Raw genomic sequence first — 14,952 nt, 5'->3', positions numbered from 1 at the left:
GAGCTGAATGAATACACTCTCGCGAATTACTTACCCTTTATATACTATGTTGATCCTAGGTATACTAAGTCAAAGATCAACCTGCTAGGCGAACAATCACCTTGTTGCTTACTCCTGTCTCTGCCTCCGCTCTGATGGCTCACATTGGTCCGTCATGATAAACTCTGGGTTGAGCTGCCGAATACGAGGTCGGCTGACCCCCACTTCTTCTTCCACGCAGGCATCAACAACTTTCTCGTCATCATCATCACCACCATAGTCTGCGCACCTCCCTACCACCTTGCCCTGCATCTTCACGACCACAGTCCCCAACTGACGGCAATTCACCAGAATGCTTCGCAAGAAAGAAGTCTACACCAACACTATCCCCCTCCCCTCCAATATCCCCCGTCAACTAGCCATCGACATCCTCCACAGCCACGGCGAGATCATCTCCCTCAACCCCCTCGTCATCTCCCACCACCCCATCAAAGCCCCACGCAACGCTCCAGCAGACGAGTACTACTCAACATGGTACGAGATTACTGAGCGAGTGCGCTACGTCCCCGGCACAATTAGCTTCAGAGGCTGCTTCCACGACGAACCCTGGGGGCTGAAAACCCACACCTACGCACCCATGGGCGTTGATCTGCGCAACACATATCGCATTGTGGAGGACCCAAACAATGACCCGTCACTTGAGCTCGCAGTTACAGAGTCCATGAGGAATAATAAAGGAGGACTGTGTCTGCGCGAAGACGTCGAGATCGAATGCAATATAACGCTGATTTCGTTCGTGAAGAGCCAGCTGCGCGCCGCATCCAAAGTATTAGTGGATCGCTTGATCAAGAAAGCCGAACTCCTCGACGCAGGTGTCTTACATGGTATCATGGAAGACGGGGTGCTCAGGACGTATAACCCAGCAGATCGGACACACACCGCCGTTATGATGCAGTCGGATGAACGGTCCCGACGATCGTCATATCAGGTGCCCATGTCGCCGAGTGAGTATTCGCGGTCGGAGTCGATGACTTCACAGACGCCCTATGCCTTTGCGCAGCAGTATCGGCAGGATCCTAAGCAAGGATTTACGGCGGAATTACCAGCTGATACGTACTATCCCATGCCGGGACCAGGGAAATATAAAATACCACCAGATGGAGGATACCCGGCTGAATTACCAGCAATGAACGAGAGGCCTGGAGGGTAGTGCCCTTCGATGCACACATGTCCCATGATTTATTGGACATCGTGGAAGTATTCTGGATGAAAGTTTCAGCATATTCTAGGTACAATGATACCCACTGTCCTTCGAGCAGCTTTGCAGCGCCACATCTCTTGGGTGTGTAAAAATTTACATACAGTCCTCCAGAACCATTGCTGGCATACCCTGCATTCGCCCCGACCCATACTAGTCACACTGGACAGAGACCTATCAACCGAGAACGCATAGCCCGCATCGTACTCCACCTTCTCACACAGTAAGATTCTTTACACCAATACAGGTGACTATTCACCTTGCGTGCATGTCAAGAGATAAAACCGCGCGATTGTGATAGATTCTTGGCAAAGAACCTTCGTATACACAAGAACATGCAGATCGCATTGAGAAACATTGCCAGATCACATGGGTCAGAGGAGCCAGAAGATTTGAAACAGCTTCCTGTGTATCGTCTCTTTGCAGACACAACCAACAAGTTGAACAATGCCAAGGGGTGGCAAAAGGTTGAGAGGTTGGGGGATTTAGTCAGGTACCTATGTCATGGCATTGAGGCCTAGTGAAATACTCTCAAGGCTTGAACGCGGCCCGGCTCAGTCCAGTCTGCCGCTTCAAGGGCTCGCCTAATGTTCGCGTAATACGATTACCTCAATACTTTCAAAGAGTGAGTTATCGAAACACCATGAATTCAATATACCACGATTTGCAACTTGCCCGCGACTGCCTGTCTGACCAACAAATATATCACAAGTACACAATGACATGTATACCCCCTACATTTGCCTCAAAATTTCAAAGGCCTACCTATCAGCCACTCTTTATTCTTCGCCAGCATCATTAGACGAGCTCCATGCCTTATACCTATCATAGTCCAGCCACGACAGCGTAACATTCTGAACCTGATCCCCATCCATAGGCACAGCATTCAGTTCAACCGTGTCCGCCCCCGACGGAGCAGCCGCAGCATACCAAAAGGGTCCACCACCACCGAAGTCCAGGTATTGACCACCATCGGCCAGAATCATTGCCGGGAGAGCCTTCGAGATGAGAGAAATAGTGAGCTACATATCTCGAACATGTACGTCCAGGCAATACCTTGGGAAAGAAGGAGGAGTGTGGGATAACTCACGTCCACATTGGCAGATGAACCCCAATCCGAGGCATCAGCTTCATCCTTCGCAGTCGTAATGACACGGTTCGCATTCACTCTGAGGTAGCCGTCAAACCCTTCCACGTATCCCTTTCCATCAGAGTAGGGGATACCACATCCAGTGACCTCCGCGGATGTCCATTTGCCGTCTGTGGCAAGGCAGCCGATGGCTTCTTGGTCGTTATCTGCCGAGTAGATCAGAAAGAAGCCGTTACCTTTTGGAAGAGGGGTGTAGTAGAGGGCTGTGGCGGTGTTGGCGAGGAGAGAGATGCCGGCGGCCAGAAAAGGGATCATTGAACGCATGATGTAGGTATTCGTCGTGTTCTTGCAGCAGTGGCTAGCTTTCGCTGTGGTAGTATGAGGGTTTGGTTTTTGGTATACTCAGAAACGAACTTGAAATGGGTGGCTATTTATATTCGTGTGGACTTAGTGAACAGAATCCTGGTATGAGGTATTTCATGCGGTTGCCCGTATGTCTGAATTCTTTGGCGGGTTATGATGTGGGGATGCATTCATGCAGGCATTTGGAACGTCTGTGTAACACGTATTTGTACAGGTGGTTAGTGATCGTCCGATTATCTCCGGATAGTTCGCAGAATCGTTCTGCTCTGATTGCTCAACATATGTGGTATGAGGTGGGAATCGTCTGTTGCTACTCTCGTGATCATTCAAATCCCGGATTCTGCGATGCTATCACCCTGCTTAGCACTATCACAGTGCATGAACTATCAACTTGAAGGTAACTAGTTTCAAGACCCGTAGTTCAGCTCGGAGTTGATGTTACCGAACTTCAGAGGAGAAGCAATGATCGTCTCCACATAATTTGCTTATTCCTGGTATGGCGTGACAAATGCACTGAGTTTCAAGGTGACTAGTATCTATACTATCATCATAGCTCTTAACATGTGTGATTCCTTCCCCGCTAATGTGTAAGCTCGCATAGAACTGGTTTTGGAATATCGGTACAGGTCATCTTCTTTATCCGCCAGTCTCAACGTGTACCTTCAGCTTGGCCTTCTACGACACAATTAAACATCATAATCATCTTTGTTTGAATAAAATATGGAAGCGACATCGTCAGCCATGCTACTAGCATAGGAAGCGTCTTCATAAGGGGTGTTTTTATAAAAAGAGCTGTTAATCATGATTGATTTCAATGCGTGAGTTCATGCTCAAAGTGAATCCGACATTATCTTTATCCTCAACGCATGTCCATACCCGTTGCAAATCCTTCTGGGGGTCGATCACATATATCAGATATGGAAAGGTAAGCGTGCAGGATAATACAACTATATGTGGGTTAGCCATTGCACGAGTCAAGGGAATAGCGGAAGACACGCAGTGACTAGGCATAATAGCCTTTGTGCTGGATTAATCAAGCTGTGAAAGTAGTACATATCTAATAGACCTAGCATGTTACTTGGATAAGAAGACCATACATGGACCTCTTGACCCGGTCCTTTACAGCGTTAATGGTTAAGGATACCAACCCTGGCTTCTGCCTTGACAATTGCTCTGGTCGCACCCAAAGCCGCATGGCCCTGTTAGTGATATTTCGCCTTGTGGTATGAATTTATGAACGCGGGATAAAGCGGAAAATAACATGTTGCAGAGGTTTTCAGAGTTCAATAACCTACCAAGGGCAACATTAAGAGGTAGTACTTCGTCTTTAGTGTCTCGGTTAACTCCCTTTTATGAAACATGTATGATCATGTTACCGTTGTATTCGTGGATCCTTTTGCTTGGAGATGAGTATTGGAAAATCTAAACATCTCTAGATAGGTCACGGTGCTTACAATTTCTATCTCTGTATTCCTGATTTAGCCGATCCATGCTGGTCCACATCCTCAGCATGCTAGAATTCGTTTATAATATGACAGTGTATCATATCTGATAGATAGAGGTCGTGATAATAGTGCAATATATATATAGAAAAGACACTCCTAGTATACCGAGCGGTGACTTACATTAACGCTAAAGCCGCCATTGTTGTAGTAGTAAGAGCCCTGTTTTACAGTCTAATAGGCGGGGACCTCCATGTGGTATAACCGGGGTAGGGAAATGAGTCAACCCAGTCCCGCCGGATTCCCGTAGCTTCAATAACCTTATGGAAGATAAATATAAGTAGGTTGTCCAGGTCCATTTACTGATGATTGCTCAATGGTTTGGCCTTAGGGGTGGGGCGCATCACTAGTACTGATTGGCCGAGAGGGCCCTCGATTGTGGAGATCAAAGAAATCAAAGCGAGACATGTTTGGATGGCAACGGAGTACTTCAAGAGGGAATCGAGATTTCTTCATAGCCTAAACGTGAACTTTAGCGTAATACTCAATACCCGCTATCTCTTTATTAAGATACGAGCATGTATGCTGTACCTCATGCCATTGAGAGCTGCACGACAACCACTTCGGCTTCAAAATAGTACTTTTCTCAAAATACTAGCTTGTTCCGAGATGCGGCTAAGCAGGGGTGTATTGTTCGAACCGGCGACTTATTTCCAAAGGCCAAAGTGAAATGTCGCCGGTCCAACACCATTCCGTGCGGTAACCCAAGTCTGCCAAACTGACTCATTTGCCTAATTACCTGAAGTATTTTGCCCCTCTCGTTTCATGAACCAACATCCAGAATTCCATTATGGCTGCACCTGCTCCAAACGATGCCAGGATAGCCACTAAACCGGAGGATGAGGACGATGCCGACAGCCCTGCTCAGGTTTACGACCAGCATGGCCCAAGCACAGAGGCTGAGCCTGACGTCCCAGAAATGGAGGCGAATCCACACGCCATGCACGGATTCAAGCTATTTGCCATTTTTGTGGGCATATGCTTTGGCGCGTTCCTCATGTCCTTGGATATTTTTGTCATCGCAACTGTACTACTGCCAATCCCTCGTGTCATTCCGACAAGATTCAACCTGAAATTATCTGACCCTCCGGATAGGCCATCCCATCTATCACATCTGACTTTCACGATACGGCACAATTAGCCTGGTATCCGGCTGCCTACTCGCTCACGACGTGCGCATTGACTCCGCTAGCAGGAAAGCTAAGTTCATCGTTTCCTCTTCGATGGATCTATATATCCTTCTTCTCTATATTCATGGTCGGCAGCCTTGTTTGTGGTTTCGCGCCCAATAGCAACGCCTTCATCGTCGGTCGCGCAATTGCAGGTATTGGAGCATCTGGTGTCGCAAGTGGCGGCTTCGTCATTGTGCTCACTGTTTCTCCCGAAAAATCAAAACCATTGTTGCTAGGCATATGCAGCAGCTGCTTCGCCATGGGGCTAATTCTAGCTCCTGTTATTGGCGGCGCGTTCACACAAGACACGACCTGGCGGTGGTGTTTTTGGGTGAACCTTCCCCCCGGTGCTCTGACGCTGCTCTCTATGCTTTTTCTCTTCAAACCTCCGTCGATACAGCGCAATAAAACAGTTGCGCAGCGAATCCTGGACCTGGATCTCATTGGATGTGCCATATTTGTTCCGGCTGTCTTCATGCTGCTTCTTGCTATGATGTGGGGTGGTACGAAGGAGGCTTGGAACTCAGCGACAACGATCGGGCTGTTCGTGGGGTCCGGTGTGGCTTTTATCATCTTCGTCTCGTGGGAGGGCTATAAAGGCGAGGGTGCCATGGTACCGGGAAATGTCGTCTCCAGACGGACAGTCACATTTAGTGTTTTGTTCTCCTTCTGCCACTTCGGCTCTGTCGGCATCCTCAACTACTATCTCCCAGTATGGTTCCAGGTCGTAGAAGGCGCGTCTCCGTTGCAGAGTGGTACTCGGGTTTTGGCCTCTGTGCTTTCCCAAATAGTTGGCACGCTCTTTGCTGGGTTTTTAGGTATCCTTCTAGAAATATGCCACGAAAACTACATAGACGCTGACGTTACAAATTTCTACAGCACAAAAAATCCACTACTACAACCCGTGGCTCCACATCGGCCCTCTCTTCATGTGCACCGCCGCAGCCCTCTACACCCATTTCTCAGCATTCCACACCCCATCCAGCCACTGGATCGGATTCCAGGTCATCCAGGGTCTCGGTGTCGGCATGGCGCAACAAATGCCATCGCTCATTGTTCAGCACACTGTGCGCGATAAACCGGAGCTCATGCCCGTCGCGATATCCCTGAACCTGTTCTTCCAATACCTGGGCGCCACCATCATGCAGGCTCTCGGCGGTATTGTGTTTCGCTCTGTCTTGTACCCTGAGCTGGCAGACCATGCTGGCCTCAATTCCGAGCAGATCGCGCTTTTGTCTGCGGGTGGGATGGCAGATGTGCGTGATACCGTTGAAGAGCATTTTCCGGATCTTCTGCGCCCGGTTCTGGAGGCGTATAATACCGCAATCACTTCGACTTTCGTAAGTTGGCCTTCTCCTACGGCTATTGTAGTAGCAGTGAGACTAACAGATATGGTCACAATAGTATGTCGCTGTTGGTACTACAGCTACGGCGTTCTTCCTTGCTTTTGGGGTTAAGTGGGAGAGAATTACCGACAAACGGACAGCTGACGCGGAGGAGGCCGAGACGGAACATAAGTAGAGATATTAATATAACGCAGTTCCGACGGGCACAGAAAAAGAAAGCGTCAGGAATGTCGTCGTGGAGAACCAGAAATTAGGGAGGGAGACGCGATGGGCTATGGAATTGTGCAGTAGGTGACAAATGTTTAAGAACATTATAGATGACCTACCGGCGTCGGGGAAACTGTTATTAGAATATTATTCTCAACACCACTCTGGCGAGTATGTAGCATTAACTAGACTATAGAGGACATCCTATATCCATACTTCTTGTGATGGTGCGACCGTGAGTCTATTGACGATTTTAGCGGATGGCAATCTATCAGTTAGTTACCTATCTAATATCAACTCGCTGCACCTGTTATTGCCGATGTATCGCTCAGCCATAATAGCTAGTTTAATTAGTAGCAATTTACTCAGAATGTTTAAGGTACACCATCAATTATATTGCCCGATTCTGGAATATGATTATGTCACGGGGAATGTGAACTCGTGAACTTGCTGGCGGCTGGAGATATATAACATACGACAGTAACTTAATCATTATACTACGTCGTATTGAGAATTTTCAATGTCTTGGTGGTATGAAGGTATATAATAATATATAGAGAGGAGATGGGTTAGTTATAAAAATGCTTGTACAGCATCTAGTATCCAAGTTTTGATTTCGTTTTATTTCAATCTCATTTGTTTTACTATATATATTCATCAGAAATGAACGCAACCAAGTGATCAACTACTTCATCCCAACAGCAACCAGAGAAATGGCCTTAAGAGTTCCAGGCTCAGTTGGACACAAACCCCTCATCTCGTCCATCATCAGCACCCTCAACGAAGCCTTCTGCTCCTCATCCAAGTCCTGACTGGCCGTCATCATCTGAGTCACTCGGGTCATCATCACATCCACAAATGACGCATATGACCGGAACGGTATATCAACAGCGACCTCATGAACCTCGACATCGCGGAATCCCGCAACTTCCAACTGCGCGGCTAAATTGCCTGCGTGCGCCCACTCGGCAGGAATGGATGGCGGGCTGCGCGCCGGGTCAATCTTCGTGATAGTCCGCAGGATTCTAAGCCAATCGGTTTCGGCCCACGATGAGGCGGCTAACACACCGCCGGGCTGGAGGACGCGTAGCGACTCAGAGAGGGCCTTTTGGGGAATGCTGGCGTTGAAAAAGGACTAGTGTTCGATTAGTGTACAGAGGTAAACAACAACAAAAAAAAATACTGTTAGGAGGTATTCATTGTCGTCAAGGCTAGTGATACATACCCAACCAGCCGCAACATGGCTCATCTCTCCATCTCCAACAGTAGCTAAATCCATACAATCTAGGACCTCGGTCCTCACACGGCCCCAAATTGACTCTGAATGGTCTGCAACATAGCGTGCTTTCGCTGCTTGAACCTGATCAACCATCGCAGATGCAAAATCAGAGCACATCAGGGTACACTCGGCCGGAAGATGATCTCCAAACTCCTCGATAATCCGAGTCATTATGGGACCGGGTCCGCACCCATCATCTAAAATTCCGGATGCGGAGGCGAGTGGGAAGCGCGAGTTCAGACATTCCAGCATCACAGTAATGGGTTTCACATTAAGCCCGCCGGTCATGGATTTGTAGCTGGATGCTTTCTTTTTCCAGTCATCGGGGGTTGCTGTCAACAGATAAAACACGCGGCTGTCATGTTAGCGGGTTCTATTATTGCATCCCCAGGGGGACGGAATTGCTGGACGGATAACCAACTTGTCACTGTCATTTTGAGTGATGGAACACACTACGTGATTCTGGATGCGACAGCCTGGTTCATGCTCCGAAGGTTTGGGGAATGGGCATTATGATACGTTAAGCGTCCGGTTCATTGAAAATTTACCAATGTAGCTCTCTGCATGCATGTCAGGTGATATATTATATCGCTCTGTTCATAAGTTCATGTGGCCGGTGGTGACTTTTGCATCCCGGCAGCGGTGAGTAGGAGACATATAGAATAGTCTCCGTGTGATGGGCCGCATTTGAGGAACCCGGCATGGGGCTGCAGACGGCGACACAAAATAAGCCTAGATGAGAGCCTTAAGACATTACCCGCTGACTTCTCACTGCGCCGGTAAGACCATGTGCAGCTGCGACAATGAAACAACGGGGACAATGGCATTGCCAAACGGCCCCACTGGACCATCCTCGCCACACCACTTGGACCAACCCCTTTGGACGATCAAGCGTTGATCCTTATTTCAATCTGGCGATGATGGGGACGGGGACGGGTGTACTTTGTATTACGCACAGCCCTCACAAAGCCACAGAAGAGGCTGAGATGTAAGAGTTCACCCGGAGTTATGAGTGCTTGCAGGGGGGCCCTCAACTCGGTTTCTTAGAACCAAGAGAATGACGTACGGAGCGGACTCAGAAGATTGGCATTCTTTACGCAGTAGATATCTGTTAATTTCCACGGCCTTGTGTCTTCCGACGGACGGGAAGTTAGGGCCATCTCACCCGAAGCGGGGTAAGGGAGATCCAACGATCTGCGAACCGCAATAATTCAACAGATTGGCCGGAACTTCCCCGAAGGATTACCTAGGTACCCTTGTTTACCGTAGACAGTAGATGATAATACTATTGCAAAGCCACCGTGGGCGGTAGCCTCGATTGGGATTCTTACTGGTCAAATCAGATGAGTTGTTGGGGCAGCAGTCAGTAGCATGCACTTAATATAGACTGGATAGGGCGGTTAGGCAATGACTTTCTGGCCCCCACTTGATTGTAGTCTACCGCATGGTACAAATTGCCCGTCTGGGATTAGACTCTCGACCTAGCACCAGCAAATAGGAGAAAGATTTACGACAGATTTTATTCTCTGTGGCCCTTTCAGTCTAGTAGGATATGATGTGCTTTGGCTACTGTCGCCAGACCCGCTTCGAGGACCACCACCAAACTCAATTCAGCGTTCATATCTGTAATCACCTCTCAGGCTACCACGCAAACTGCTGAGGTGAGACGAAAGCGGGTAAGAACAGTCAAAAAGAGAACACAAGACAAATGCACGAATCAAATCAAGTTCCCGGGAAATACTCTTCAGGGCTGTTTACCAAGTTACCCCCCAAGACATACAGAACAAAGATGGCCAAGTTTATGTAGTAGTAGTAGATCACCACTCGGTTGCCTCCTGAGACTTGCTAGAATAAGTGGCATGATGGTCCTTGTTGAAATAAGCCCGAGTTACAGAGCTTGTTCGCCCGCTTGTACCATGTGGGGCTCCGAGTGCTTGCGAAAGACTATATTGATATTTGTTAGTTGGCGCTCCAACCACTACATAACTAGTGGAATCAACTTGAACTACGAGATAAGGATGAGGGGGGATGGTTGGATGGGCAAGGCCCGGGCCCTTCCGCCGCTTTCAAGATCGACTGGTTCTATACTTTCGTACTAGTGGCTGGCTTGACATCTACCAACATCCGAAGTGAAGTGTGCAATTAAGCGGCAACCGGCCGAGAATCTAGATCAGCTTAGGAGTACCGAGTGAACAGCTAGTTAGTCCTACCGGAGGACTCCTAACACCACGGATTCGAACCCCTGTCATCCCTCTAACAGGGGATTTTCTCCCAACACAAGTCCAGTCTAAGCGAATTGGATGGCCATGTGCTAATCAGAAGGCTGTACCAGCTAGTCCCTACAATGAACATGGATTAAAGAGACCTGTGACATTAACGTATCTATTTGACTGAACTCTTAAAGTGTACCAGGTCCCCAATGTTATCTTTTGGTCACAGTGTCAGCCAATTTAAGAAAACATAATACGCTTTGTCCACACACTTCGTTCATGATCAGGTAGATGATCTCATTGCAACCACAAGATAATGAACAGTGAACGCAAGCTCCGCGCGGCGTGCGACCGCTGCCACGAGCTGAAGAATCGATGCACTCGCACCTGTGGGCCCGAAGGTCGGTGCGACCGGTGTGAGAGACTCGACATAGACTGCGTTTACAACACCACGGCGCGCATGGGTCGACCACGACTGCCACGACCGGTGTCTGAGAACCACAAGGGAGCCTCTTCCGATGGCAATAGCCATGCGAGACAAGCCAAACGACGGGCTGTCCAAGCCGAGACCCCACGTGGTGCTACTGCAATGCAGATTCCTGTTGCTCGTGTTGATCCGGCGTCTGCAGCTGCACCTGCACACAATAGATCTGGTGGTGCCAGTTCTGGCAACCCCGACAGTGTTGAGCCAGTGGTAGGGTTTCTAGATCCCGTTCTCCTCCAGGAAGGTAGGGCCCATGACCCCCCACGCCTTTTGCATGCACTAGAATGAAGGACTAAATATTGTGTCCAGCAATTCCTGGTGACAACCTGCACTGGGATATGAGGCTCTACTCCCCGGAATTTGCGTATGTCGCCCAAGATGACCCACAGGGAGGCGGTAGATATGGACAAGAACATGGATACCCTCACCAGGAATGTCAGCAGATGGAGAGCATGCGACACGTGTCCAAAGAAACTTCCGTTTTCTCCGACTCTGGCCTTGGTGATTCCGAGAAAGAAACGGTCCCTTTCGACAAGACGGCCGGCGCACACGAGCTCTTACGGTTGCAGTCCCACCTGAGCAACTTATTAGCATGCGCCAGTGGTCCTCACGCGGAGAACCAACCGGCCCTTGACGAGGTCCTCGTTGCCTGTAAAGATTTACTAGAGCTCCTTCCAGTCTCTGCAGGCAGTTGTCCCGAACCTGATCTCCAAAACACAAGCAATGGTGGGACTGGAACCGGCACATCATGTACCCCGACCGGTGTGAATCCTGAAGAACCCGATGACTGCCGTGGCATTTGTGAGTCGACTCCAAAAAAAAGCAGACTGTTCGACCCGCTACGGGTGAACTACATTACTGTCCTACAAATCGCAACATCGTATGCCTGCGCCCTGCAGGTGCTGGACCTCGCCGTGGATAGTCTTATGAATCAGACCGGGAACTTGGGCCCCATTAGCATGGGTTCTTTTAAACTTCCCGCCCAATCTGCCATGAGTACATCTGTTGGAGCTTATATGATTTCTAGCATGGTCCATGAGCTGCGTGATGCAATAAGTCTTCTGATGCCAGGATACCAGCAACAGGACGGACCACCGCGCGTAGCAACACCACACAGTGGTTTGCGGCCGTCTTCCTCGGCGGGAAATAGTTCAATACAAGCTGCTGTGAACATGGTTTCCGAAAAGGAGGCATCACTACTCGAGAAATTGGCGCAGGTTATGGCCAATACATAGAATAAGAACTGGCATATAGTATGTTACGTATCCTGTATATAGAACTTCATGATTCTACGAAGACTTGCTTCGGGATTTCACTTGACATTACATTCATACTTGACTTGATACATTACAAGAAACTCTGAAGTGCCACCTACGGTCTATGGTATCATATGGATTCCCAGGAAGGCCGAAGAAAATGGCCCCTCACTCAATGGCTAGGTAGTCTCGCAGTTAGCAGCAAATGTCGCCGGTCCGGTATGTTTCTGAAGGTGGAGCCGGGCATCAGTCATAGGCCCGGCTACATAGTCTAAGATATTTCGTCCGGTGTTTGAAGGGACGACAGGAGACACGGCGTCTTCTGAAATAATTCCTTTTTGACACCGATCGCTCAGATAATTCAGAGGCCAAGGAGCCATCCTAGAGGCCAGCATCGGCAAAACCAGGTATCCAAGCTATCTAAGCTACTACCACCACCACCACCAACAACCTAGCTCTACATAGACCCACCACAAATGGATGCAGACACGAAACCGGCCATAATATGCCTCCACGGCCATGGCAGCAGCGGCGAGATCTTTCGGACTCAAGCTCAGAAGCTCACCCAAGCCTTATCCCCCCACTTCCGCTTTCTCTTCCTCAATTCGCCCATCAAGACTCCTCAGGCTGGAGTCGGCGTGCAACCCTACTACGCGCACATGAAACCTTACCGACGATGGCATCAGGACGGAAATACGATTGGGTTGTTTGACGTCACAGCCGAGGACGTCGAGCGGGAACGCCGGATTGTGCGGGGCTTTTTGAAGGGTGTTATTGATCATGAGAATGGAACCAGTGGGCCTGGGGCTGGGGTAGTGGGCGTTATGGGGTTCAGCCAGGGGACACGGGTTGCTACTGCGGTCTGTCTTGACCCTGAGCTGAGGAAACATATCAAGTTTGCAATCATGATTTGTGGGGTTTGTCCTTCTTTGCCGCTGAGTGCTGCTGAGATACGGGTTTCGCGACCGCTGGATATCATGTCTGTTCATGTTCAGGGGAGTGGAGATCCGTGGTCGGCGAAGGGGACGAGGTTGTCGAAACAGTATTTTAATCAGACACTTGCGACTGTGGTCAGGTTTAAGGGGGGGCATGAGATTCCGGTGAAGACCGGTGATGTGCAGAGTATTGCTAGGGTTATGGTGGAATATTGGGATCGGGACTGTAATGATGAGTATAACTCGGTGTCAGCTGGTTTTGAGATTACGGGCGATATCGCGCCTGCCATGGTGTCTGTTTAATAGTGTGTTTGATTCTCAGCAATGGACTTTCTCGTTTGTCTTCTATTATCGTCCATAGCTTTGTAGCGAACATTGTCACAATGATATCTATGTCTCTATTCAATTTCCTTTCCCCGCTACCGAAAACTTATATGTTGCAAACCGGGTATACAATCCGTCCATCCCCCAGATGGTCTTCCTGTTTCTCCATTCCGGATGATGCACTGCGTCTGGCCAGTCTTGCATCTCTAAAGATATGGCCGCGTGCCGAGGAACATTACCTGCCCCCTGACCTTTCTTCAACTGAAGGCTACCTGTAGACGATGTTAATAGTCACTCCAGATTAGCGTAGGAAGTACATTGTGAATACCAAATCTATCTTGATCCCATGTAATGACATGAAGAGCATCTTGGTCAGTATAGAGCTCCATGGTAACACCCGAAATGTTCGAGGAGAGTATGGCCACAGGCTCATCCTCTTTGTCGCCAGACGGCTTGTGGGAAAGAGCATAAGTGACGTCTAATCCGGCAAGACCATTTCTTAACCCCTCGCCGATAGTCTTTCCCGCAGACCAAAAGTCGTAATCTGTTCCTTCCCTATTACTCTTCAAATCCCCTGTTGGGATCCCTCGCTCATCCACATCAAAACGCATTCCAGCAACGGGAAGCCTCAGCCGATGATCGAGAACCATGCCATGATCGGTTTCATTGATACTGGCATTGATTGTCTTAAACCCATCAAGGTTGAAGAAGACTTGCTGACTTAAGTTGATTGGACCCGCTTTTAGCAGAGGCGTAACCCCAAAGGCTATACGCCACTCGTATGGCGTAACCGTATGTGTCACGCACGAGGCAAATATCCCAGGAAATCCGTTCCATCTGTTGTCGAACAACACGAATGTGATGCTGTTATTGATATGCACTGCAATATCCCAGGTCTGCCGGCCCCAGCCTTTATATCCGCCGTTGAATAGCGAGGTGTTGTTGTGTGCATTTGCCGTTACGGGATAGATTGTTCCATCGACTGGGTAGCTTGAGTTGCTTAGGAAGCCTGAATACCGACCTTATATTGGTAAATGCAGCCCAATTAGTATTGAAATGCGACAAACGAGGAAGGGTAATCAGATGAGCCAGGTGAAAGATTGACTTCGACAACATACCAATAACCCCATTCAAGAATGGATTTGACTGCAGCGCCGGATAGTCCCTCGCATCGTCCATACCCAATACCACGTCGATTTCTTCGCCATACGTATTGTTCAGCCAAAGGTTCGTAACAGCTGCACCGTGATTTGTAAAGGCAAGGCGAATGCCTTCGGATTGAATGATGAATTTGCTCTCCTCATTCGTTGGCCATAGGGCCGTGAGCGCGGCAAATGGGCTGCCGCGTGTCCAGACAGACTTGACGGCGGCGAAGATGCCAACTGAAAGTTTCCACAGGTTCATTTTATTGGACAGATATAATCATAGCACATTTGGATGTTGCAGAACATTTGCAATAGTGTACTCCTACTTATGGTGTACGTAATATATTTTCTTTGTCGCTAACCGGTGACTTTCTACACAGACGGCGACAATTCACAATGGAA

General features: G+C 48.8%; 7 protein-coding genes across 7 annotated transcripts; 4 read left to right on the top strand and 3 right to left on the bottom strand.

The window, feature by feature from the left end:
- The first annotated feature begins 60 nt into the window (after positions 1-60).
- Positions 61-1,422, top strand: BO88DRAFT_239138 (uncharacterized protein). Its single transcript, XM_025702116.1, has 3 exons — positions 61-258; positions 331-1,268; positions 1,352-1,422. The coding sequence occupies exon 2, from the start codon at positions 332-334 to the stop codon at positions 1,187-1,189; it is 858 nt and encodes a 285-aa protein (XP_025565501.1). The 5' UTR covers positions 61-258; position 331; the 3' UTR covers positions 1,190-1,268; positions 1,352-1,422.
- Positions 1,423-2,016: 594 nt separating this feature from the next.
- On the bottom strand, positions 2,017-3,084 carry BO88DRAFT_486192 (uncharacterized protein; the record flags this gene model as incomplete). The annotated part of the gene is made up of 2 exons (XM_025712404.1): positions 2,328-3,084; positions 2,017-2,259 (listed from the first exon to the last, which is right to left on the bottom strand). The coding sequence occupies exons 1-2, from the start codon at positions 2,649-2,651 to the stop codon at positions 2,017-2,019; spliced, it is 567 nt and encodes a 188-aa protein (XP_025565500.1). The 5' UTR covers positions 2,652-3,084.
- Positions 3,085-4,895: 1,811 nt separating this feature from the next.
- BO88DRAFT_486191 (MDR family MFS transporter) lies at positions 4,896-6,983 on the top strand. Its single transcript, XM_025712403.1, has 4 exons — positions 4,896-5,219; positions 5,288-6,182; positions 6,244-6,704; positions 6,769-6,983. The coding sequence occupies exons 1-4, from the start codon at positions 4,983-4,985 to the stop codon at positions 6,883-6,885; spliced, it is 1,710 nt and encodes a 569-aa protein (XP_025565499.1). The 5' UTR covers positions 4,896-4,982; the 3' UTR covers positions 6,886-6,983.
- A 262-nt stretch (positions 6,984-7,245) lies between these two features.
- On the bottom strand, positions 7,246-8,630 carry BO88DRAFT_486190 (class I SAM-dependent methyltransferase; the record flags this gene model as incomplete). The annotated part of the gene is made up of 4 exons (XM_025712402.1): positions 7,246-7,258; positions 7,607-8,052; positions 8,143-8,528; positions 8,618-8,630. The coding sequence occupies 4 exons, from the start codon at positions 8,628-8,630 to the stop codon at positions 7,246-7,248; spliced, it is 858 nt and encodes a 285-aa protein (XP_025565498.1).
- Positions 8,631-10,722: 2,092 nt separating this feature from the next.
- Positions 10,723-12,125, top strand: BO88DRAFT_478466 (Zn(II)2Cys6 transcription factor domain-containing protein; the record flags this gene model as incomplete). The annotated part of the gene is made up of 2 exons (XM_025711999.1): positions 10,723-11,134; positions 11,200-12,125. The coding sequence occupies 2 exons, from the start codon at positions 10,723-10,725 to the stop codon at positions 12,123-12,125; spliced, it is 1,338 nt and encodes a 445-aa protein (XP_025565497.1).
- Positions 12,126-12,622: 497 nt separating this feature from the next.
- BO88DRAFT_451386 (putative oxidoreductase) lies at positions 12,623-13,384 on the top strand (the record flags this gene model as incomplete). Its single annotated transcript, XM_025710631.1, has 1 exon — positions 12,623-13,384. The coding sequence occupies one exon, from the start codon at positions 12,623-12,625 to the stop codon at positions 13,382-13,384; it is 762 nt and encodes a 253-aa protein (XP_025565496.1).
- A 99-nt stretch (positions 13,385-13,483) lies between these two features.
- Positions 13,484-14,809, bottom strand: BO88DRAFT_478465 (putative aldose 1-epimerase family protein; the record flags this gene model as incomplete). Its single annotated transcript, XM_025711998.1, has 3 exons — positions 13,484-13,677; positions 13,734-14,426; positions 14,524-14,809. 3 exons carry the CDS (start codon positions 14,807-14,809, stop codon positions 13,484-13,486), a joined length of 1,173 nt encoding a protein of 390 aa, XP_025565495.1.
- Positions 14,810-14,952: the final 143 nt, after the last annotated feature.

Source organism: Aspergillus vadensis, assembly GCF_003184925.1.
Source record: "Aspergillus vadensis CBS 113365 unplaced genomic scaffold BO88scaffold_5, whole genome shotgun sequence".
NCBI classification, from domain to species: Eukaryota; Fungi; Ascomycota; class Eurotiomycetes; order Eurotiales; family Aspergillaceae; genus Aspergillus; species Aspergillus vadensis.
Note: the sequence above shows the minus strand (reverse complement) of the source record. Positions and strands in the feature narration are given on the sequence as shown.

Bases quoted from the DNA above. Each gene is read 5' to 3' on its own strand.
- BO88DRAFT_239138 (XM_025702116.1), top strand. From the start codon at position 332: ATGCTTCGCAAGAAAGAAGTCTACACCAACACTATCCCCCTCCCCTCC.
- BO88DRAFT_486191 (XM_025712403.1), top strand. From the start codon at position 4,983: ATGGCTGCACCTGCTCCAAACGATGCCAGGATAGCCACTAAACCGGAG. The intron at 6,183-6,243 runs GTATCCTTCTAG...AAATTTCTACAG, and splicing joins GCTCTTTGCTGGGTTTTTAG to CACAAAAAATCCACTACTAC. The intron at 6,705-6,768 runs GTAAGTTGGCCT...TGGTCACAATAG, and splicing joins CCGCAATCACTTCGACTTTC to TATGTCGCTGTTGGTACTAC.